The sequence below is a fragment of the Bos grunniens genome, chromosome 2 (genome assembly GCF_055505025.1).
Source record: "Bos grunniens cultivar Pamir isolate PY7600 chromosome 2, Bosgru_T2T1.0, whole genome shotgun sequence".
Classification (NCBI taxonomy): domain Eukaryota; kingdom Metazoa; phylum Chordata; class Mammalia; order Artiodactyla; family Bovidae; genus Bos; species Bos grunniens.
The window spans coordinates 34,958,380-34,982,309 of record NC_141166.1 but is presented as its reverse complement, the minus strand read 5'-3'; the positions used below and the strand labels follow the sequence as shown (position 1 = coordinate 34,982,309).

General features: G+C 37.1%; 1 protein-coding gene and 1 non-coding gene across 5 annotated transcripts in view; one reads left to right on the top strand and one right to left on the bottom strand.

Annotated features, from left to right (window-relative positions):
• The window catches only part of SPAG16 (sperm associated antigen 16), a 1,071,375-nt gene that overhangs the window by 488,889 nt on the left and 558,556 nt on the right, over positions 1-23,930 (top strand). For all 4 annotated transcript variants that reach the window (XM_086341619.1, XM_086341641.1, XM_086341630.1 and 1 more), the window contains one exon: positions 13,595-13,738. In XM_086341619.1, the coding sequence (XP_086197745.1) occupies positions 13,595-13,738 (144 nt within the window). The remainder of the gene's footprint in view (positions 1-13,594; positions 13,739-23,930) is intronic.
• On the bottom strand, positions 4,540-4,611 carry TRNAR-GCG (transfer RNA arginine (anticodon GCG)). The gene has a single exon. It is a non-coding gene; the product is annotated as a tRNA-Arg (tRNA).

Genomic DNA, 23,930 nt, shown 5'->3' with positions numbered 1-23,930 from the left:
TCCAGTGAGCACTATAAGATTGAAAAACACCAACAGGTAACCCTCTGACTTGTTTTCACTGTTATTGCAAGACTTTTATAAACACTGTCACCGTTAAATACGTTTGAGGAGTTTAGATGTGAAATCTGTGTGTGTGTGCTTAGTTGCTCAATCATGTCTGACTCTTTGCAGCCCCATGGATGTGGCCCACCAGGATCCTCTGTCCATGGGGATTCTCCAGGAAAGAAGACTGGAGTGGGTTGCCATGACCTCCTCCAGGGGATCTTCCTAACCCATGGATTGAACCCATATCTTCCCAACCCAGGGACTGAACCCAGGTTTCCTGCATTACAGGCAGATTCTTTACAGTCTGAGCCACCAGGAAAGCTCTACATATGAAATAGGGAGATATTTAAAACCCAGATATGTGACTTATATTAGAAAAAAATAAAAAATTTTTAGAAATTTGAAAATGATTCTTAAATGTTGAATTATTTAAAAAAGAGTAACCAACATTTAACCAAGCACCTAATATGTGACAGGTACTTTCCTAAATCCTGTCTGTAATATATAATTTAATTTAAATTCTGTGTAATACTCTGGCTTCTCTGATGGGTGAGACTGTAAAGAATCTGCCTGTAATGCAGGAGACCTGGGTTCGATCCCTGCATCAGGAAGATCCCCTGGAAAAGGGAATGACAACCCACTCCAGTATGTTTGCCTGGAAAATCCCATGGACAGAGGAGCCTGGTGGGTTCCAGTTCATGGTGTTGCAAAGAGTCAAATGTGACTGAGTGACTAACACACACACAGACACACACACACACACATACATTTAATTCCCTAACATTCATGTTCTATAAATGAGAAAATAAATTTATAGGCACATAACCTAGATGATTTTTTCAACGTATGGAGGATATTATTTTAGAAATCTTAAGAAAATTATAGAAAGGCAAACCTTGATAACTTCTGTATCTCAAGAACGCTTATTTTGTAGGTAATTTCTAGAGGAAAATCTGATTTCCAGAGTTTAATGCTTCCTCTTACTTCAGAAATTATTTCATGAAACGAGTCATAGATAGGCACTCAATTCACAGTTCCTAACTTATGGATTTGGCCCACATTCATCAAAACTGTCTTCTATAAGTCTACAAAAGCAACTGCAAACCTGAAAGCAATAGGCCCATTGTTGTTAAGTCACTGCGTCATGTCCAGCTCTTTTGTGACCCCATGGACTGTAGCCCACCAAGTTATTCTGTCCATGAGATTCCCCAGGCAAGAATATTGGTGTGGGTTGCTATTTCCTTCTCCAGGGAATCTTCCTGACCCAGGGATGGAACCGGCATTTCCTGCATTGCCAGGCAGATTCTTTACCACTGATCCACCAGTGAAGCAGCCAGTAGGCCCTTTAAGAGCTACCTAAAACTGTTAGGCTCAAATCCAGCATGCCCCAAGATTATGAAAACCATGTTATTCTAGTCTTCCAAATGCTAGTGCTTGCTTTTCCTTCAATATTTGGCATTTAGAGAGCCAGTAGATAAACACCCTCTTTTCTTGATCAAGTCAAGAATTCATAGGACTGTGAAAGATGGAGATTAAGTATTAGGTTTTACTGGTTAAAGGGATTAAAGGGATATTACAATGTGTTGCCTTAATGGGCTTTCCGATACTCCATCTTGTAAATAGGCTAACCTCCCGGGGCACAGATAATGCTGAGTGATAGCTGGCTTGTCACATAGGGGCTTATCCTTGCAAAGAACAACACAGAAGAGCTTGGAAATGCAGATTCACTACAGGCAGGCTGATCCAGAAAAGAGAGAAGTTAGAAGAAGCTATCTCTTGTAATGCTAACCCTTTACTCCAGAGTTGCTTTGTGACCGCTCAGATACGTTTTTTCTACATCCTCAGAAGGATGGAGTTGGGGAAGAAAGAAGTCGAGTATTTTTTACAGGAGATTCCTCATTAACACACACAAGACCTAGATGAGAGCCTTCCCTCTAGCCATTTTTAATAATTATACTATGAAACTTACAATAATTTGAATTTTTTAGAGCCGCTTGTAGCAGTTGTAGATTGTTTATAGTTCAGAGCAGCAGGTTGGGCGACAGTAGTAGTAGGAATACGGAAGCTAAAACCTAAAGGTCAAGGAACTAGTTACTTTCTTATTTGTGTCCTTTTATCTTCAAACTGTCAAAAAACAGAGGCTTAGAACAGGGAATACTCATTTTGTATAAAGATTTTCTACTTCTCTCCTTTGACATTTCCAGCAACTTAGTAGTAGCGTGACTGAATGAAACCGAAAGTAATGGATAGGAAAAGGTACATGGAAGGAGTATTCAGTGTAAATAGTTCCATCTCAGCCTAATTAACATTCAAAGATCAGATAGAAAACATAAAGTCAAAAAGAAGAACAAAATTTACAGGGAAATAACAGTACTTGATAAAGAGGGACTGTAATTGGTAGACATTAAAAGAGTGATTTTGTTCATCTCTAATTTCTAACAAAACTGAAGGTCAGTTCAGTTCAGTTCAGTCGCTCAGTCATCCGACTCTTTGCGACCCCATGAATGACAGCACACCAGGCCTCCCTGTCCATCACCATCTCCCCAGAGTTTACTCAAACCCATGTCCATCAAGTCGGTGATGCCATCCAGCCATCTCATCCTCTGTCGTCCCCTTCTCCTCCTGCCCCCAATCCCTCCCAGCATCAGAGTCTTTTCCAATGAGTCAACTCTTCGCATGAAGTGGCCAAAGAACTGGAGTTTCAGCTTTAGCATCATTCCTTCCAAAGAAATCCCAGGGCTGATCTCCTTCAGAACGGACTGGTTGGATCTCCTTGCAGTCCAAGGGACTCTCAAGAGTCTTCTCCAACACCATAGTTCAAAAGCATCAATTCTTCGCTGCTCAGCCTTCTTCACAGTCCAACTCTCACATCCATACATGACCACTGGAAAAACCATAGCCTTGACTAGACAGACCTTTGTTGGCAAAGTAATGTCTCTGCTTTTGAATATGCTGTCTAGGTTGGTCATAATTTTCCTTCCACGGAATAAGCGCCTTTTAATTTCATGGCTGCAGTCACCATCTGCAGTGATTTTGGAGCCCCCCAAAATAAAGTCCCTCACTGTTTCCACTGTTTCCCCATCTATTTGCGATGAAGTGATGGGACCACATGCCATGATCTTCGTTTTCTGAATGTTGAGCTTTAAGCCAATTTTTTCACTCTTCTCTTTCACTTTCATCAAGAGGCTTTTTCGTTCCTCTTCACTTTCTGCCATAAGGGTGGTATCATCTGCATATCTGAGCTTATTGATATTTCTCCTGGCAATCTTGATTCCAGCTTGTGCTTCTTCCAGCCCAGCGTTCCTCATGATATACTCTGTATATAAGTTAAATAAGCAGGGTGACAATATACAGCCTCAACATACTCCTTTTCCTATTTGGAACCAGTCTGTTGTTCCATGTCCAGTTCTACCTGATGCTTCCTGACCTGCATACAGTTTTCTCAAGGGGCACATCAGGTGGTCTGGTATTCCCATCTCTTTCAGAATTTTCCACAGTTTATTGTGATCCACACAGTCAAAGGCTTTGGCATAGTCAATAAAGCAGAAATAGATGTTTTTCTGGAACTCTCTTGTTTTTTCCATGATCCAGCCTAAGTTTATACAAAATGAACTAAGGTAGTATTTTTACATGATTATCTGCCCACATCATTCTTTTTATCCCCTCCAGTTTAAATGCTTTAAGGTACTAGAAGTGTTGATAAAGGCATGGGGGAGGGGCCAGGGGAACAGCTGGATCTGCCATGTAAGACGATGGAAAGATATCAAGTAAATTTAAAATAAAATACGTGAGGTCATTAAATCACATGAAATTCTACAGGTCACTGAAACCTTATATTGAAAAGAGATAAAGCAGAATGTGCAAGCACACAGAACTTGAGGTAAAGAGAGGGCTACAGACGTGGAGTTTAAACAAGCAGAGTTAAGAGGTTAATTAATTCTGCAGCACACACTTAACCATCTCTCCTGATTGCCCTTGCGGTGATATTCCCTCTCCTGACTAAAGAAAACAAATGTTAAAACATTAACTTATACATATACACACACAGATACAAGCACATAATACAAAAATATCTGGAGGCAGAACTTTATGTTATAGGAGAAACACTGAGTATTTTCCAGAGAGCCCTGTGCTGCAGACGTTGAGTGCTGCAACAGGGAAAGTGATCTGAGTTATTTATTAACAGAGGGTTGATTAAACTGTGTGCTTGAGAGAATTGGGAAGGGTGCATACCTTTCCTTTCTTGCACTGAATTTGGTAGAACTCAGGGTAGATAATAAATCAAGGAATTGAATATCTGTGCAGTTGCTCCTGTTCAGACTAATTGATTGTAATATTGGGCTGGTCGTAAATAGAAGATCCAAAGTGAAGTTGCTCAGTTGTGTCTGACTCTTTGGGACCCCATGGACTGTGTAGCCTACCAGGCCCCTCTGTCCATGGAATTTTCCAGGCAAGAGTACTGGAGTGGGTTGCCATTTCCTTCTCCAGGGGATCTTCCCGACCCAGGTATTGAACCTGGGTCTCCTGCACCGCAGGCAGATGCTTTACCATCTGAGCCACCAGGGATATTGCATGCAAGATCCAAGGCTTACCTGAAATCGTAGCAGATCAATGCTTAGATTGCTCTTTCTGTCCCCTTTTCTTACCCAAAATCAGTAGTTGGAAAGAGGATTTGTTGTTGTTCAGTTGCTCAGTTGTGTCCGACTCTTTGCAACGCCATGGACTGCAGCACAGCCAGGCTTGCCTGCCCTTCACTATTTCCCAGAGCATGCTCAAACTCATGTGCATCAGGTTGGTGATGCCATCCAGCCATCTCATCCTCTGTCGTCCCCTTCTCCTCCTGCCTTCAATCTTTCCCAGAATCAGGGTCTTTAGGGAGTTCTACACACCTCTTTACTTTTGTTTCCTTCTCGTAGAGCAGAAAAAGGAAGACTGCAGTAGCATCTATGATGCAGAGACAAATGTATGGGGATAAAAGACAAAGCAATATCTTACTGCATGGCCAGTTATCAGGATGTGTTTCGCATCTTTTTCGTGTTTTCTTAATCTTCCATTATTTGGATCCATTTCTGTCCACCTTGTTCCCTCTAGGATTTATGTCTCACCATCTTAGGGTTTTTAGCAGATCTCACTTTGGCCCAATTAGTCATCTAATGCCATCCCTTAAACTTGAACAGTTCATTTTATTCAATTCTGGCCATGTACATCGGATCACCAATCTTGAATTTAACTCGTTTGTGTTTTTACGTAACTTTAATGTTTTTATCAACTCAGTTCTTACTACTGCCCCCTTCATCTGACTCCATATCTTCTCCCCAGTCCCCTGGAAACCAACTGGGGGCTCACTCACTGGTGTTCTTCATTTTCCTCTAGTTACGCCAGCTCTACAGTGAATGCCAGTTCGTCCCTTTTCTTGTCCCCATCAGTTCTGCCACATGGCCTTTGACACCCATGAGGCATTATGATGCAAGTTCTTTCAGTCTTAGTACAGATTTCGATATAGAAATTGAGATTCATAACAATTTTTGTAACATGCTAATTTCAATATATGTCTTAAATTCCAAAACTTGGGTTTCCCTGGTGGCTCAGATGGTAAAGAATCTGCCTGCAATGAGGGAGACCTGGGTTTGATTCCTTGGTTGGGAAGCTCCCTCAGAGAAGGGAGGGGATCTGGCCTGGAGAATTCAATGGACAGAGGAGCCTGGCAGGCTACAGCCAATGGGGCCACAAAGAGTCTGATATGACTGAGTGGCTTTCACTTTCACTTTTCCTAAACTTCTTTGTAAAAGAATGCTGAATTTTAGTCAGTACTCTCAAATAATAAAGGAACCACACATAATTCATTTTGATTTTCTAACAATTATCAAACAGCTACAAAAAGAAATTGTCAGTAATTAAATATCATGACAGTCATCAGATTGACTTGGTGGTTTCTAATAAATTAGGCTAAGAACAGAATTTTGTACTATGCTATGCTATGCTAAGTCACTTCAGTCGTGTCCAACTCTGTGCGACCCCATAGATGGCAGCCCACCAGGCTCCCCCGTCCCCGGGATTCTCCAGGCAAGAACACTGGAGTGGGTTGCCATTTCCTTCTCCAGTGCATGAAAGTGAAAAGTGAAAGTGAAGTCGCTCAGTCGTGTCTGACTTTTAGCGACCCCATGGACTGCAGCCCACCAGGCTCCTCCATCCATGGGATTTTCCAGGCAAGAGTAGTGGAGTGGGGTGCCATTGCCTTACTTTGATGTATAAATGCACCTCAATTCCATGTCTTAAGTAGTAATACTTCTAGTTATTCCTCAATTATATGTAGGTTTTGTTTTCTAAATATCCTCCTTGAAAAGAGATTTTCATGATAGAGCTCTTGCCATGAAGATGTTTGATTTCAACTTAGAAAGTACCTACTCTATGTCACTAACATACTAAGGAAATGTGAAATGGAAAATTTTTAATATTCATAACTATACAGAATTCTTGTAGACTGCTGAAACATGAAGTAACCAAATAAACTTTATTATTGAAATGAGTTTCTTAAGAATATAAATGCATAATGTGACTTTTCAAACTTGTTAAACTCTAAAGAGCTACAGCAATTTCATAATATGAAACAGTGTGTATAAAACTATGTAGCATAAAATGTTTAGCAGCTAAGGTAGCAGGGAAGTTCCAGGAGCTGTTTTCATAAATCTGAAAGTAGTTAACCTGTTTCATTGATCTTCTTTATTCCATTTACTAAAATAGTGGGGCCTGCCTCCCTCTGTCTTTGAACTTTATAAATTTCATTTTGTTGATGCTATGTATTTTAGAATGGTCTTTCTTTTACATATTGTAACAATTTTTGTAACTAGAACTTCTGGAGGTTATGGAAATTATATATTGTTTAGCTTAAGAATATATTTTCTTAAGTTTGTTTTGTTTAATAAATAAAACAGGGATACTTTTTATTTAGAAAACAGGATAAATGATATCACATTTTTTAACATGAGAAAACAAAAACATAATAAATTCAAATGACTTTTCTTGAAGGCCATGGTCTGATCTTAAGAATTTTCATTTGGGAGGTAATTGGGAAATGGCCTGGCTAATGCACTCACCAAAGTGGAAGTGCCCTCACCTGTGAAACAAGGATACTTGGCTCTGTAGATGACGTGAGAGTTTATTTTGCAAGATTATGAAGCTGCATATCTGCATATATGTTGACTTTTCATAAATGGTGAAAAGTGTTTGAATGTCGGTAGATAATCTTTACCCTTGTGAACGTTTTGGGTGAATTTTTCTTACAAAAATATAAATCTATGAATTTCAATGGAGCATTTATATAGAATAGGTAACAATCGTAGTGTTACCCTGGAGATAAACCAAAACACACATACAGTCTTGCCTGCCTCTTTCCTTGCCCATAATTAGGATTAAAACTACCAGCCAGGTAACAAGCCAAGAGGAAGACTATTTGGTACCCCACCAGGCTCCAAATTTACTATGTGTACAAGGCTGGAAGAACACTGGACAGGGAAAATTAAAAGGAAGTGTTAGCCTTTAATGACTACCCTCTGGATAATTATTAATAATGTCATGGGCCATGTTGTGCTAAGTCGCTTCAGTCATGTCTGACTCTTGTGGGACCCTGTGAACTGTAGCTGGTCAGGATCATCTGTCCATGGGATTCTCCAGGCCAAAATACTGGATGGATTGCCATTCCCTTCTCCAGGGGATCTTCCTGACCCAGGAATCGAACCAGCATGTCTTACGTCTAACCTGATTTGGCAGGTGGGTTCTTTAACACTAATGCCACATGGGAAGCCTCCCTATTAATAATGCCAGAAACTGTGAAAATGCCTTACCTATTTAGTAAAAATGAAGGGAAGATACTTTCCACATCCTGACAATACAAATCCCATATAGCTTTGAATGAAATCTATACTATTACATTTTTAAAGTGCCAGGGAAGTATTGATATTTCATATTTTCACATTTTCTTAGCTGACTTCTAAAAAAGAATGAGACCTACATCTTATTTTGACAGATTTTTCATTGTTTTGTGCACATATTTGCTTTACGGCTTTTAATTCATTTTGACTGTTTTTAAAATACTCCTCTTTGTTTAATATTTTTTATTGGTAAGAAGAATTGAGTTGACTCTACCTGAAGATAATGGTGAAAATATTAATATACTTAATATAATATTAATATATTATATTTATTATTTATTTATATATATTATTATATATAATATAAATATATAAATATAATTATAAATATATATTATTATATATTTATATAATATAAATATATTATATTATTATAAAAATAAATATAATATTTATTATTATATTAATAATAATAAAATATTAATATACAACCATGAGGGTGTAGTCACTCACCTAGAGTCAAACATCCTGGAATGTGAAGTCAAGAGAGCCTTAGGAAGCATTACCAGGAACAAAGCTAGTGGAGGTGATGAAGTTCCAGCTGAGCTATTTCAAATCCTAAAAGATAATGCTGTTAAATTGCTGGACTCAGTATACCAGCAAGTTTGGAAATTTGAGCAGTGGCCACAGGACTGGAAATGATCAGTTTTCATTCCAATCCCAAAGAAGGGCAATGGCAAAGAATGTTCCTACTATTGCACAGTTGTGCTCATTTCTCATGCTAGTTATGTAATGTTCAAAATCCTTCAATCTAGGTTTCAACAGTATGTGAACAATGGACCTGAAGATGTACAGCTGGATTTAGAATAGAAATGGGAACCAGAAATCAAATTGTCAGCAACCATTGGATCATTGAAAAAGCAAGAGAGTTCCAGAAAGACATTTACTTCTGCTTAATTGAGACCGTGCTAAAGCCTTTGATTGTGTAGATCACAAAAAACTGTTGAAAATTCTTAAAGAGATGTGACTATCAGACCACCTTACCTGTCTCCTGAGGAACCTGTATGCACATCAAGAAGCAACAGTTAAAAAAAAAAAAAGAAAATATTAATATACTAAAGTGACATCTATCATAATAATGAGAAGCTATGTGTTAAATGGCTCTAAAGCTTTTGTTCTTAAGTTACTACTGTTCATTCCAAGCTAATGTCTATTTTTTTTTTTTTTTCCCATGCTCTTCACTTTCTCATTTTCCAGACAGGTGCTGGAGAGATCTTTTAAATAATCATCACTCATATATCAGTCTCCTACTTAAAACTATTCAGTGATGTTAGGGTAAATTCCAGTCTTCTTTTCTCAGCTTATGAGGACCCATCTGATCTGGTCCATACTTTTCACATGCACTTCATTCATCATCAACACAGTCCTTCATTCTCTGTGGTCATTCTGGCCTTCATTCTGTCCCTTGAGCACCCTTTTGCATATGCAGTCATCTATGCCTGAAACTGTCTGCCCCTAAATTGTCCTAAAGATGACTTTTCCCTCTGATTTTGCCTGGAATGTCATGTCTCCAGTGAGGACTCTAGTAACCAACCCATGGAAAATAACATTCTCCTACAAATCATTGTCATTTCACTTTTGCTTTTTCATATAGCTCAGATATTCTGTTCAGACATGTAATTGTTGCTCTTTCCCCACATTCATATGTAGGCTCCCTGAGAGTGGTGCCTCTATCTGTTTTGCATACTGTATCATAGGCTTTTAATTCATATTTATTGAAATAAAGAGTAAAAGTTGCATGTTAGAATGCTGTGTAAATCCTGATGCATATCCGAATATAAGATGCAAGTATTAACTAAGCAACAGTCAGACAAATCTTTTGTATGTTTGTCCTGGTAAGCTGGGTAAAAGCATATGTGATGTGTGAGCATGTGCCGTCATTAAGTATGAGTAGATCAGTAGTCACCGATGTTCACGGGGCACACATTTTGATATTGATTCATTTTCAGCCCACTGTGCATCTTCTGTGTTGGAAATAATTAGAGCCTGTGAACTGAAGTGAAGGAAATATTTATAATGCTGAATAACCGAAAGTGAAGACAGGGGTATCTAATTAGTCTTTCTTGTGACAATCTTTTTTTTGGATTAGACTTTGAAAATTCTTAACAGTGGTGCTTGTGTCAGCGACTCTGCTGATAATTAATAGTATTCACCATACACCTACACACATTCCCTCCAAAATATCCTTGTGTAATGCCACTACCGGAAAGAACAATTTCAATTAGAGAGGAGATCTTTTGAAATGTATATATCATGTGGTCTATTGTGAGAGATGTGTCCTATTATAAAAGAGAAAAAAATCTCTGATAGAACATGATATTTTATGTAACATGCCTGATATATTGTTTAACAAAACATTTTATGGATACGTCATCAGGACATGACTTGATTTAAGAAGCAGGACTAGCATTCACCCATGGTTTCTTTTTTTGAATCCGTAAGATGTTTTCCCATACTATTTTCACCCAGCCACAAGCTTATTAACTTGAGAATGAGGTGACAGGGCCTTTGTCTTTGAATCTTGCAATTATAATTAATAGTAAGTTAAAGGGAAGCAGAAAGGTTATATTCAAAGTTTAAAGTAAAATGACTTTGTGGCACGTAGCACAGGTACAAGGAAGATATTAAGTGGGAACTCATTATTCTTATTAATTAGAACTTTGGGAAGACATCTTGAAAAGGAAAGTCATTTTATGGTATGTTACAAGCGAGACACCTATTTGTGGACAAAACTCGGACAGGAACTATGCCGTCTTCATCTCGGCATGTCCAGGGCCTAGCAGAGGCCATCTCCAGTGACCAGCAACTACTTGATGCCGGTTGTATATACGAAGGCAGGGAGAAGGGGTCACTGTGTACATATTCTCCTCTATACCCCTCAGTGCACTCCTAAAATCTGTATTATGAAAGAAACCACTGCAAATTTCCTTATGTTTGTGTGTGAAAGTATTCTGTGCGAAGCCTGCACTTTTGGCAGAGGATTTAATGTTAGAAAAAATATAGTAAAGTCTGGTGTCTCTCAAAACCACATGGAAACATCATTTTTCTCTAAATTTTTACAGTTTTAAAGACTAAATTTACTACTTATGATCTTTATAAGAGACATGTGTGGATTATAGAAGTTAACGACATGAAAGGCCAGGCTACAGTGAAGTGCAATAATGTACAGTAATAATAATAGCTAATATTTACAGAAAGCTGGCCATGTTGAGATGCTGTTCCAACTACTTTCCATGTATCAGCTTGTCCTTACAACACAAGACCCTTATGGTCACCCTTTTAATATTCCCCCTTTCCACAGATAAGGAAACTGAGGCTGTGGAGATTGAATGTCATTTGCTAGTCAATAAGTTCTAGACCAATATCAAAATCTAGGCAGGCTGGTTTCAAAGTCTCTGTCTCTGCACTAGGATGATATTCACTGAGTTTTCATTATGTGTCTAAGTCCTTCACTTAGAATGAAGGAAGTGCATTTACTTCGTCAACTCACAAACATATGAAGGCAATAGTATATTTCCTTCTATACATGTTGGAACTATGTCTAATCACGTAAAGATCATTTAATGGACAAAGTACCTTATACTTTTTAAAGAATAGAATATCGATGTTTGACTGAAACCAATCCAGAATGGTTAGGGAAAAAAAGTCATATGTAGATAAGAGATATTTTAAAAAGAGACAGTGCTAGAAAAGAGATACAAGACAAAGAAGCCTTAGAGCATGATTAGTAGGTTCAGTTCACATTCATTTCAGGTGGTGTGGAGGGAATTGCAAAGAAGAAGGGTTCAATAGAGCCTGGAGAAACACTTCCAAACTGATTAACCACCAACAGGTTTGTGTTTATATTGTTTCCTTAACTTCTGCAAACAGCTCCCCTCACAAAAGTCATTTTGGAAACATCTTTCAAAGTTTGTAAAGACGTCAGTGATTTTGGTTATCTTCACTTAAAGAGGGTAATTTATCATCTAGTCAAGTGCGCATGTGTCTGTGACCAACATACATCACACTCAGGAGCTTCAAGGATTTGGTTTGCTTTCTTATGTGTGCTTTAATGTAGGATTCATTTCAACCTGACATTTTTTTTTTTAACCTCTCATCATATTTTTCTTCTAATTAAGTTCTATAAATGTAACCTCCCCCCAGTTTGAGCTGTGATAAATTCCTTCTCTGAATTGGCCTTCTGAAAGTCACAAACGAACATTATGATGGATTACAAAATGAATAATTTCCCTTCTACCTTGTTTATTTTGAGCAGCAAAGTGCTGGAGAAAAGGGAATTTTTTTCACTCAAAAGAAAGCCCTGCTCACAGTAGTTATGTGTCTGTGAGTTAAATAGTTCCAGCACTGACTGACCCCAACATATTTCCAAAACTGGATAGGCCTAATGGAAGGACATGATTTTTCAGCTCAGAATTTTGGGATTTAAGGATATTCTTGGAAGGAATCCAAAATGAGAAAAGGTGTGCTTTCGTGTAAGCCCTGGACTTACTCATGTAGGTATGGACTGAGACCAGGGTTTCTTTGGGAAATTGATTTCCTAAAGTCTATATTGCAGAGGAAAGGAACAATGTCATTCATACAATGGGCTATGGGAGAAATGAATATGTAGTTTTTATTTTTAAGTCCCTATTCATTTCACTTCATTATACATGCAAGTAAATTCATTATGTCTTTGATATGAGACAGCTGTGTTGAAATTGAACCACTTGCTGCTAATATTTAGGCTGGTATTTTAATACGTGCTTAACACAGGATGCATTTGTTCCCTTTACATTGGAAGGCACAGATGAAACTATATAAATAAGATTAAAGTATTGCCATAGATAAAATATGAGGCATTAACCTTTTAGTCTCTTGAGTTTCAAATGGTTTAGCGTCAATATTTAAATAGCCACAACAATCATAGTCTGGTTCAAGTAATACTGCTTAATGTGTTAATCATTAATTTTACATACTTCTTTCTCGGTTCCCTCTATGCCTTTATAGAGTGGGAATTGCCTCTTGCATCCTGAATTCATTACTGTGATTTGTGTACTGTGCCTTGACTGAAGCCAATTTAAGTGGCATATCAGTGTGGAATTTGAGCTCCTTTGCTTTTCATAGATAGGAGCTCATGGAGTTAATGTTTCTTTTATAGAATTTATTACAGAACTATGATAATGTGGTTATGATTTATGATCTATTCCTGGATAGTATCTGAGTTAAGATATACTACAGTCTGAAAAGAAGTTTGATTTTATATATTGTAATAAGCGTGGCTACTGGTTCAAATGTCTGAACACCAAATTTTCATTGGCATAACTTCTCCTCCCTGAATGAAAAACCAGAACTATTATTTCAAGCCAGAATTAGATATGAGCATTCACCTAAATCAACCATCCCATTTTTCAGATGAGGAATGTGAGATCCTGTGAAATTAATTAGGTTGATGACATTCAGGAAGGTATAAGTTAGGGCTCTAGCCAGGAGGTTGAACCTGGCTCTTCTGACTTCTGACCCAGCATTCTGTAGCTGTCCTGCCTGGCTGAAGTGGATAACTATGGCCACTTCATTTATTCTCCACATGAAGCCATTCACTGTTCCCTTCCCCTAACAACCTTTTCTTCTCTTTCCCTGTGTAGCATCATCATGCACCCTCATAAAGACCTCCTTGTCTCCTGTGGGGAGGACCGTGTCTGGAAGATGGTGGGGCTCCCCAAAGGCAACGTGCTTCTCACAGGCTTGGGCCACACTGACTGGCTTTCAAACTGCTGCTTCCATCCCAGGTCAGTGCACACAGCTCTCAGAGCTAGTCTCATCTCTCCAGGAATGCACTTGTTTACTCTGTGTCTTCATTCTGCTGTCTTTTTTTTTTTTTTTTCTTAAACCACTTATTGAAGTATAAATAAACCTATATATTTAATGTATACAACTGATAAGTTTGGAGATAAGTATTCCTCCTTGAAATCATCACTGCTGTCTATACCATAAACATACCTATCATCTCCAAAAGTTTCCTCCCATCCACTTTATCTTATCATCATCATCATCATTATCCTCAAAACACTTAAGATTTGTAAATGCTAGTGGCTCAGTGGTAAAGAATCTGCCTGCAATGCAGGAGACTCTGGAGACTCAGATTTGATCCCTAGGTTGGGGAGATCCCCTGGGGAAGAAGTAGCAACTCGGTTGCCCACAGTCCATAGAGTCACAAAGAGTTGGACACAACTGAGCTACTGAACATACACACACAACCTGAGATCTGCCCTCTGTAGCAAATTTTTCAGCATTCCTTAAGAATTGTTAGTTGTGCACTCTATGGTATATGGTAGATCTCTAGGACTTAACTCGTCTTATATAAATGAAACTTGGAAGTTTATTCTGCCACTTTCCTCTCTGCAACCCCACCTCTACCACTGAATTTTGAAACGTGTAGATAAATGCTCCTTTGGCTTTCCTTATATCGACTTTAGATTGATTGCTTTTGATATTTAGTACATGTAAAACTTAATCCACATGCTGATGCATTTAAGAAGAGTAATGAGCTTCCCAGGACAAGCTTCAGAAACGCTCTTTGTCCTCATAAACTCTGACAAGGCACATGAATTTCAATAATGCATAGCAGTGTTTACTTTGCGTCTGTTAATCTTGTATGTTTTCTGTTTAGAATTAAGATATCTACCAAAAAGGATCAGGAGGCAGTGATCAACTCCTTTAAAAATTCAATGATACTTAAGATGTAAAAGGGAACAAGCAGAACTGAAGGCATGGAGCCCTATAATTTTCAAGATTCACTTAATTTTTGTACCAAAAGAACCAGGGCACAGAAGGAACGAAACACACATACACATTTTTCTGGTGGCAAGAAGGACTGCCTACTGTTGCTTGTGGTCAACTCTTATCCCTAATCCCAGTGGTCTTCTCTTATCATCATAATGCTTAACATTTTTAAACACTCCTGCATCTGGCTCTTTCTAACAGTTTCTGGTCTAATTATTCTTGGAGACAGGTAGTTCTTAGTGAAACTTCTGAATGGTACCATTGGGAAAATTTGTTCTTTGGAGAACTTTATTTTTTGTTTGCACAGAACTTTTTTTTAAAAAAGCATCTTTGTCTTATCCTTAGTATGAAAGTCAGTGAAATTAGATTAAAATAAGAGTAAACTAAATTATTCAAAAATTTGTGTCTTAAAGAGAAGAGTAAACTAAGTTTTCAAAAAAATTTTGAAAGTGTTCTTAAAATACAACTTTAGTTCTAGATGTTTGGATTTAATTTTTTAAACGTATAATGCATTCCATATATGATATCTGGATAAACAGATCTGCACCATCTCTTACCTCTCAGGAACATAAAGCCCATCTTGCAAGCAAAGACAGCCCAATTAGAAGTGTAGTGTATCACTTACACAGCTGCTGGGCATACTAATCAGATTTCCGTAATATCCCGTCACCATGACAACCTGTGACTCTGACATTTTCTTATTAGTGTTTGACTAGCACATGGTCCTTTTAATAGATATTCCTACTTTTCCAGTCAATTACTGAAGTTAAAATGAGGTGAAATATATCATTATTCACTCATAGTATGAGTTTACAGTTAATACTTTCTTTGGTAGAATTTTAGTAAAATGCAGCTTTTTTTCTAGTGCATGTGGGACAAAAATAATGGGAGAAAATACATTTAGCCACATGTGTTTTAAGTGAGAGATAATAAATAACGAGTGTTCTATTTGCAGAATTGACAAAAATAATGAATGTTTATTAGAAACAATAAAAAAGCTCTTTTTTTATTTTGGGGTAGGGACCATTTCTCAAGTTTATATTTCAGGCCTTAGACATTTTACAATGCTTAATGTATGTAAATCAACACTGAAAACCATACATTATATATAAATATATGCATATATGTGAATATAATATTTATGTCTAAAAGCTGTTGAAGTTCCTGCTTTCTGAAATTTGTGATACTTGATTTTTATTTTTGCTTAGATAATTTAGTCAGTAAAAAAATAATTTGTTAAAGATAATACTTTTCCTCTTTATATACTTATCTATAATCAAAGAATCAAATATAAAATAAATTTGATTCAAATGTGATACTAATCTGTAGTTGGATCTTTGATGAATACATGCAGTCATAGTCTTCCTCAGAGCCCATTTTTGTGATCAGTTTGATGTTACTCCCTTGGAAGAGGTCCAGAGTAGACACATTATACACTGTTGCCTGCCTAATTCCTCTGCTCTTCACACAGAAAAATAAACCTGGACATTTTCTTTGTAATTTTTGATTGTGGTTGTCCCCAGTTGAGTGTTTTCTACAACTTCCAGTTAGATGTATTCCTGATTACTATGACATTGACGCCACTGTCTCTCCTGTCACAGTAACGTCTGTCAGATTTCTTTTACGGATCAAACTTACTTAATATGAGAGTGTGATATTCACCGAGTGACTCGAACCAGTCTTAGTCATCCTATTTTCCTTGTCATAATGGACATCTTCAATACATAAACAGTAAATACAACGGTCATGATAATATCAGGCGAAAGATGAGTGACAGAAAAAAATAAACTGGGAGGGTAACTAATTATCACTTGAGGATCAGATAGGATGATATTGAAATATATAAAATAAAGCTCTTAGAAATACTAGATTTTGATAAAATTATAGTCATCAGACTCAAATACTTCAAAGCAAATTAGTTGTTAATCTGTCAAGTAAACAAAATTACAGTGGAATTAGAGAAATTAACAGCAAGTGTATTTAGTAGTATATATTGAACTTTAGTAGTATATATTGAAAGCTAGTGGAGGTGATGGAATTCCAGTTGAGCTATTTCAAATCCTGAAAGATGATGCTATGAAAGTGCTGCACTCAATATGCCAGCAAATTTGGAAAACTGAGCAGTGGCCACAGGACTGGAAAAAGTCAGTTTTCATTCTAATCCCAAAGAAAGGCAATGCCAAAGAATGCTCAAACTACCACACAATTGCACTCATCTCACACGCTAGTAAAGTAATGCTCAAAATTCTCCAAGCCAGGCTTCAGCAATGCGTCAACTGTGAACTTCTTGATATTCAAGCTGGTTTTAGAAAAGGCAGAGGAACCAGAGATCAAATTGCCAACAACCTCTGGATCATGGAAAAAACAAGAGAGTTCCAGAAAAGCATCTATTTCTGCTTTATTGAGTATGCCAAAGCCTTTGACTGTGTGGCTCACAATAAACTATGGGAAATTCTGAAAGAGATGGGAATACCAGACCACCTGATCTGCCTCTTGAGAAATTTGTATGCAGGTCAGGAAGCAACAGTTAGAACTGGACATGGAACAACAGACTGGTTCCAAATAGGAAAAGGAGTACGTCAAGGCTGTATATTGTCACCTCATTTATTTAACTTATATGGGGAGTACATCATGAGAAACGCTGGACTAGAAGAAGCACAAGCTGGAATCAAGATTGCCAGGAGAAATATCAATAACCTCAGATACGCAGATGACACCACCCTTATGGAAGAAAGTGAAGAGGAACTAAAAAGCCTCTTGATGAAAGTGAAAGTGGAGAGTGAAAAAGTTGGCTTAAAGCTCAACATTCAGAAAACGAAGATCATGGCATCCGGTCCCATCACTTCATGGCAAATAGATGGGGAAACAGTGAGGGACTTTATTTTTCTGGGCTCCAAAATCACTTCAGATGGTGACTGCAGCCATGAAATTAAAAGACACTTACTCCTTGGAAGGAAAGTTATGACCAACCTATATAGAATATTAAAAAGCAGAGACATTACTTTGCCAACAAAGATTCGTCTAGTCAAGGCTATGGTTTTTCCAGTGGTCATGTATGGATGTGAGAGTTGGACTGTGAAGAAGGCTGAGCGCTGAAGAATTGATGCTTTTGAACTGTTGTGTTGAGAAGACTCTTGAGAGTCCCTTGGACTACAAGGAGATCCAACCAGTCCATTCTGAAGGAGATCAGCCCTGGGATTTCTTTGCAAGGAATGATGCTGAAGCTGAAACTCCAGTACTTTAGCCACCTCATGCAAAGAGTTGACTCATTGGAAAAGACTCTGATGCTGGGAGGGATTGGGGGCAGGAGGAGAAGGGGACGACAGAGGATGAGATGGCTGGATGGCATCACTGACTCGATGGACATGAGTTTGAGTAGACTCCGGGAGTTGGTGATGGACAGGGAGGCCTGGCATGCTGAAATTCATGGGGTCACAAAGAGTCGGACACAACTGAGTGACTGAACTGAACTGAACTGATTGAACTTCATCATCATAAACTTTATACATGAAGAGAGATTATAGATTTTTTGAAATCATTAAGTTTTTAAAAATATATAAATCTTAAACTACAGATTGAACATAAATAGATTCTTCAAAATAACAAATGTACAAACTAAAATTTGTGAGCAAGATTGAATAATAAAAGAAAATAGCAAATCCATAACTAAAATATAATAAAATCTGAATTGTTAAAAAGTAAATAAATGAATGTTGGGTCAAAGAACTATGATATCATTACCTAGCTGATAAAACAATCCCAAATACAATACTGTAAAACTTATGAGATGTAACCAGAAATGCATTTAGAGTAAAACTTGTCCCTTTAAAAGCTTTATCTTTAAATGAAAAGAAGAAAATAAGTGAATTATTTAAATTAAAAGGAATAACTGGTCAACAAATATACAGAAGCAGAGAATGGATAAATGGAAAGTAGAAATGAATGAGTTAGAATAAAAAGAGTAAATTTATATTAATAAAAAGGGTTTAAAAAAAACTAAAAAAAATAAGCCACTATAATAAAGCAAGTAGATAATTCAAAAATTGCTGGAAAAATACATGTAGGAAACATAAATATAAACCTTAGCAATTTGGAAAGAGTTAAAACCACATATGCAGAAACAAAAAATATATATATGCTTGGAATTTTGATAAAATAATAGATTTCTATGAAAATAAGCGTCTAGTCAAGGCTGTGGTTTTTCCTGTGGTCATGTATGGATGTGAGAGTTGGACTGTGAAGAAGGCTGAGCGCCAAAGAATTGATGCTTTTGAACTGTGGTGTTGGAGAAGAGTCTTGAGAGTCCCTTGGACTGCAAGGAGATCCAACTAGTCCATTCTGAAGGAGATGAGCCTTGGGATTTCTTTGGAAGGAATGATGCTAAAGCTGAAACTCCAGTACTTTGGCCACCTCATGCGAAGAGTTGATTCATTGGAAAAGACCCTGATGCTGGGAGGGATTGGGGGCAGGAGGAGAAGGGGACGACAGAGGATGAGATGGCTGGATGGCATCACTGACTCACTGGACGTGAGTCTGAGTGAACTCCGGGAGTTGGTGATGGACAGGGAGGCCTGGCATGCTGCGATTCATGGGGTCACAAAGAGTTGGACACGACTGAACGACTGATCTGATCTGATCTGATCTGATCACCAATACTGAATCAAGATGTAACAGAAACCCAGACTAGATTAATAACAAAGGAACAAATTTGAGTTCTAGAAGTTCTGCTTTTCATTCCCATCTTCTTCAGTTTTATGACTAAGTTTTAAAACCTTTATTTAAAAAGACAAAAGAAATCAGTTAATTTTTAGGTTCACTGATTTTTCTGAAGACAAGAAAAAATTGAATTGTGTTACTAATTTTACAAATACAGCATAAACAGTTCTAAATTGATTAAGTGTAGCAATCCCACCACAATTATACCCCCATTTCAGTTATTGATGCAAAACTTTTAAAGAGAATGCAGAAAAGGAAATTGTATATTAAAAAAAAAAAATCAGTGTACAATGACCAAGTAAGATTCATACTTGAAAAGGGTGGAATATATAAGTGATTCAGCTATGAGGACATACTTTCATAAGTATTACTAATAGTTAGACATTGAAAGTTGCTTTATGTTGGATAAAAATCTAGCATCTATACTTAAGACACATATGTCTACAAATATTGTTCATCCCCACGTATTGGAATTGATAAGGTGAATGAATTATGGAACAGCTGGGAACTAAGAAGACTTGGCAGGGGGATACCGTGGCATTAGATGAGTCAGATGAGGAATGGTATTCACAGGTAATAGGGCAAAGTGGGGAACATAAAACCAAACAGGCAAGGTACCTAAAATACCTACAATCAAAACAGGAGCAAGGCCTCTTGGTCCAAGTCTTCAGTATCTATGCAAGCCTTGTTACTTGTGCAGTTGGTATATATATTCTCAATCATTGTAAGGGCTTCCCTGATGGCTCAGATGTTAAAGAATCTGCCTGCAATGCAGGAGACCCAGTCTCGATTCCTGGGTTGGGAAGATCCCTGGAGAAGGGAATGGCCACCCACTCCAGTATTCTTGCCTGGAGAATTCCATGGACAGAGTAGTCTGATGGGCTACAGTCATGGGGTCTCAAAGAGTTGAACATAATTGAGTGACCAACACATTCACTTTTATCTCTTTCACACGGTAATGGTTAGCCACATTTTTTAAAAATGGTAATGGTTTTATTTTATTAAAAATAAACACTGACATTTTATACCATATTTATAACTCAAGAAATAAAAGGCATATGGAAAACTTTTAACTATAAACACTATACAAATATTATACAGACTATACAAAATGAAGGCAATTTAAAACTCTTACTACGAAGGCTATAGCATTTCAAAATAACATTGTATACAAATAAATGATTGCCATCTATTGTTTACAGTAGAAATTGGCTTTGTTTCAATCTAAGTTTGTAAGTTCCTTAGTACAACTTATTTATCAAGACACTGTATGATTTTGGAGAATGGCATTGAAATACGTATAATATCATATATGAAACGAGTCGCCAGTCCAGGTTCGATGCACGATACTGGATGCTTGGGGCTGGTGCACTGGGACGACCCAGAGGGATGGTATGGGGAGGGAGGAGGGAGGAGGGTTCAGGATGGGGGACACATGTATACCTGTGGCGGATTCATTTCGATATTTGGCAAAACCAATACAATATTGTAAAGTTTAAAAATAAAATAAAATTAAATTAAAAAAAAAGACACTGTTAATAGGAATGACATGGATAACTAATCATGATTAAGTTTTTACCACTAGATGGCGATCATACATTGGTAAGGTAAAGCACCCTTTCCGTTTACTGGGTAGACTGATGAAAGGGATTCATGAGTTGCTGAAAATGATGAGGGGGTAGAATAATGTAGAGAGTGTGCATTGCCACTGCCTTTGCACTGTTGAAAGAGTGAAATGCAGAAACCTTAAGCATAGTCCTGTGGCAAGGTAGACATGCTCTAAACTGCTAAAGTGAGAATCTTAGCTTCACATTTGCTAGTCGTGTCAGTATTCTCATCTGCAAAATGGGTATAATAATGATACCTACTTTGTAGGTTAATTATTAAGGCATATGAAAAACACTAGTTCTGTTCCCTGGAACATATATGCTCAAGAAATGTTACCCATTATTATCTTTTATTCATTGAACATATTTGAATTTAAAGTATTTAAAAATAAAATATTTCTGTTGTTTCTGAAGAATGTAAAATGTGTAATATTTGACCTGCTCTATTCACAGACATGTATTATTATTGGTCCATTTAGCTCTGAGCAACTAAAAGAGTTGTGTATCAACTTCCTGATTAATAGTAAAAGATTGATAAAACTACCTTAATAAAGCATATTTTGTCTTAACCTATACCAGGTAACTGCTCCATGACAGTAACATGATTTTGAGTGTAAATACAATGTTCAGTTCTCTGGAAGCTTGAGGTTGCATTTTCTTTTCTTTGACCACAGCTTATTATGTGAAGCAGCATGTATCTTCCCAGATACCTCTATAAAATGAAAGTGATTGGGATTAGTGATTTAACAAATTCATAGTGCTGCATTTTTTTTTTCCTGATTTCACTGCCTGAAGCAGAAATAGAACAGACAGCATCCTGTTAAATGTAACTTCTATCCATATAAGCTGATTTATGTATTGTGAATAAATGGGCCTCTACAAAACCCCTGATATTCTCTTTGTGGTACAAGCTGACTATTCATGTGTTTTTACAGTGCCTAAAACCTTAGTATGAAAGATCTTTGACAAGCATATAATTTAGTTATTAAAAAATAAAAGCATGGTTAACCATTTTATTTTCTATAAACATAAGCCCAGGGTTCACATTCCAAAACATAACGAAGGGATTCATGTACCAATTCCCTAAGATTGTGATGTTCTGAGCTCCAGATTCTTTCATAATCTGGAAACCTCAGTAGATTTCTACCAAGATAATTTTGAGGTATAACTGTTAAATAGTATCATTCTACTTTGTAATCTTTGAAGAGATATATGTTATGCTTCTTAATATAGTTCTTAATACAGTTTTTCATCTTCACCTGAAGAGGCTAAGCATAACAGCGTGCTACTTTAAGTGGTATTTTTTTTTTTTTTTGTCTAATTCTAAAAATAATACTGGTCACCATAGAGAAAAGCGTTAAGAAAGTAAAAATTTCCCATAGTCTTACAGCTCAGTGCAAACTTGGAGAGACTGCTGAGGGCTCTCCTCAGGCAAGTGGCAGGATCTGGTTCTACGTAAGAAGCACCTTCTAAAGTCAGACTTGTTTTCATGGGACAGTGTGACAAATCACCAGCTAGGTCTAATCTCTGAGAGCCTCAGTTACTCATTTGAAAATTCAGATTACCTACTTCATAAGGTTTTTGTGAAGAATGTCTAAGAAAATGTATTCAAAACATTTAGCAGCCCTGGGCTCAGAGTAAACATTTGATAAAAGTAGCACTGTTGGTGTTTGGCAGATTCTGGCCAAAATCTGGTTTCTTCTGAAACCAGTATCTTCTCCAGGTCTACTGGCCTGTCTCTTTATAGCAAGAAAAAAAAATTGAGGAATATTATAAGTTTATTTAGGGAAGGGTATCTCTGTATCCTTGGGACATAGCTTACCTATTGAAACATTATAGAGAATCAGTAAACATTTATTTAATTAAAATGAACAAAGTTTAAAATAATAGACCAGGAATATGGCAACTTTCTCTTATATACTTAGTAGTATCGTGTGATTATAGGGATATTCTCACTAACATACACATGCAAACACACTCAATACACACCACTTGTTATACTGAGATTACGTCACCACTTAAAACCTAATATTAGTCCTTCGTTTGACACAAAAACCCTAAAATATAAAATTTTCTCTGAATAATACTGCAATGAGGATAAATTTCAGTCAGAAGTTTAATAATTAGGAGAGGAACTTCCAGAATACCAGAATAAGGACCTTCAAGAATCTCTCCTTCATAAAGCCTGGCAAAAGTTGTTACAATCAAATTTATATAAGCTTCATGTGTACAAATTATATTTTGACTTCTATATACTCTACAGAGTTCTCACCACCAAAAATTGTTTTCATCTGTCAACACACAGTTGACCCTTGTACCTATCTCACCCTTCCTTCACCTCCCTTCCTCTACGGTAACACAATTCTGTTCTCTGTTTTTGTGTTTTTGTTTGGTTTATTTATTTAATATGCCACATACAAATAAAATGGTACTTCTCTAATTTATTTCATTTAGCATAATACCCTCAATTTCCTTCCATATTTTCTCAAAAGGCAAGCTTTCACACACATTTTTATGGCTGAGAAGAGTTCCATTGTATGTATATACTACATATTCTTTATCCATTCCTCCATCATTGAACACTTAGATTGTTCCATATCTTGGTTATTGTAAATAATGTTGCGGTGACCATAGGTATGAATATACCTATTTGAATTAATGTTTTCATATTCTTCAGGTAAATACTCAAATGCAGAATAGCTGGATCATATTGTAGTCCTATTTTTAATGTTTTGAGAAATCCTCATACTGTTTGACATAGTGGGTGTTACAATTTACCTTCCCTCTGACAATGTAGGAGGTTCCTTTTTATGCATATTCTCTCCAGTGCTTGTTATTTGTTTCCTTTTTTGGAAACTCATTTAAATGTTGCTGA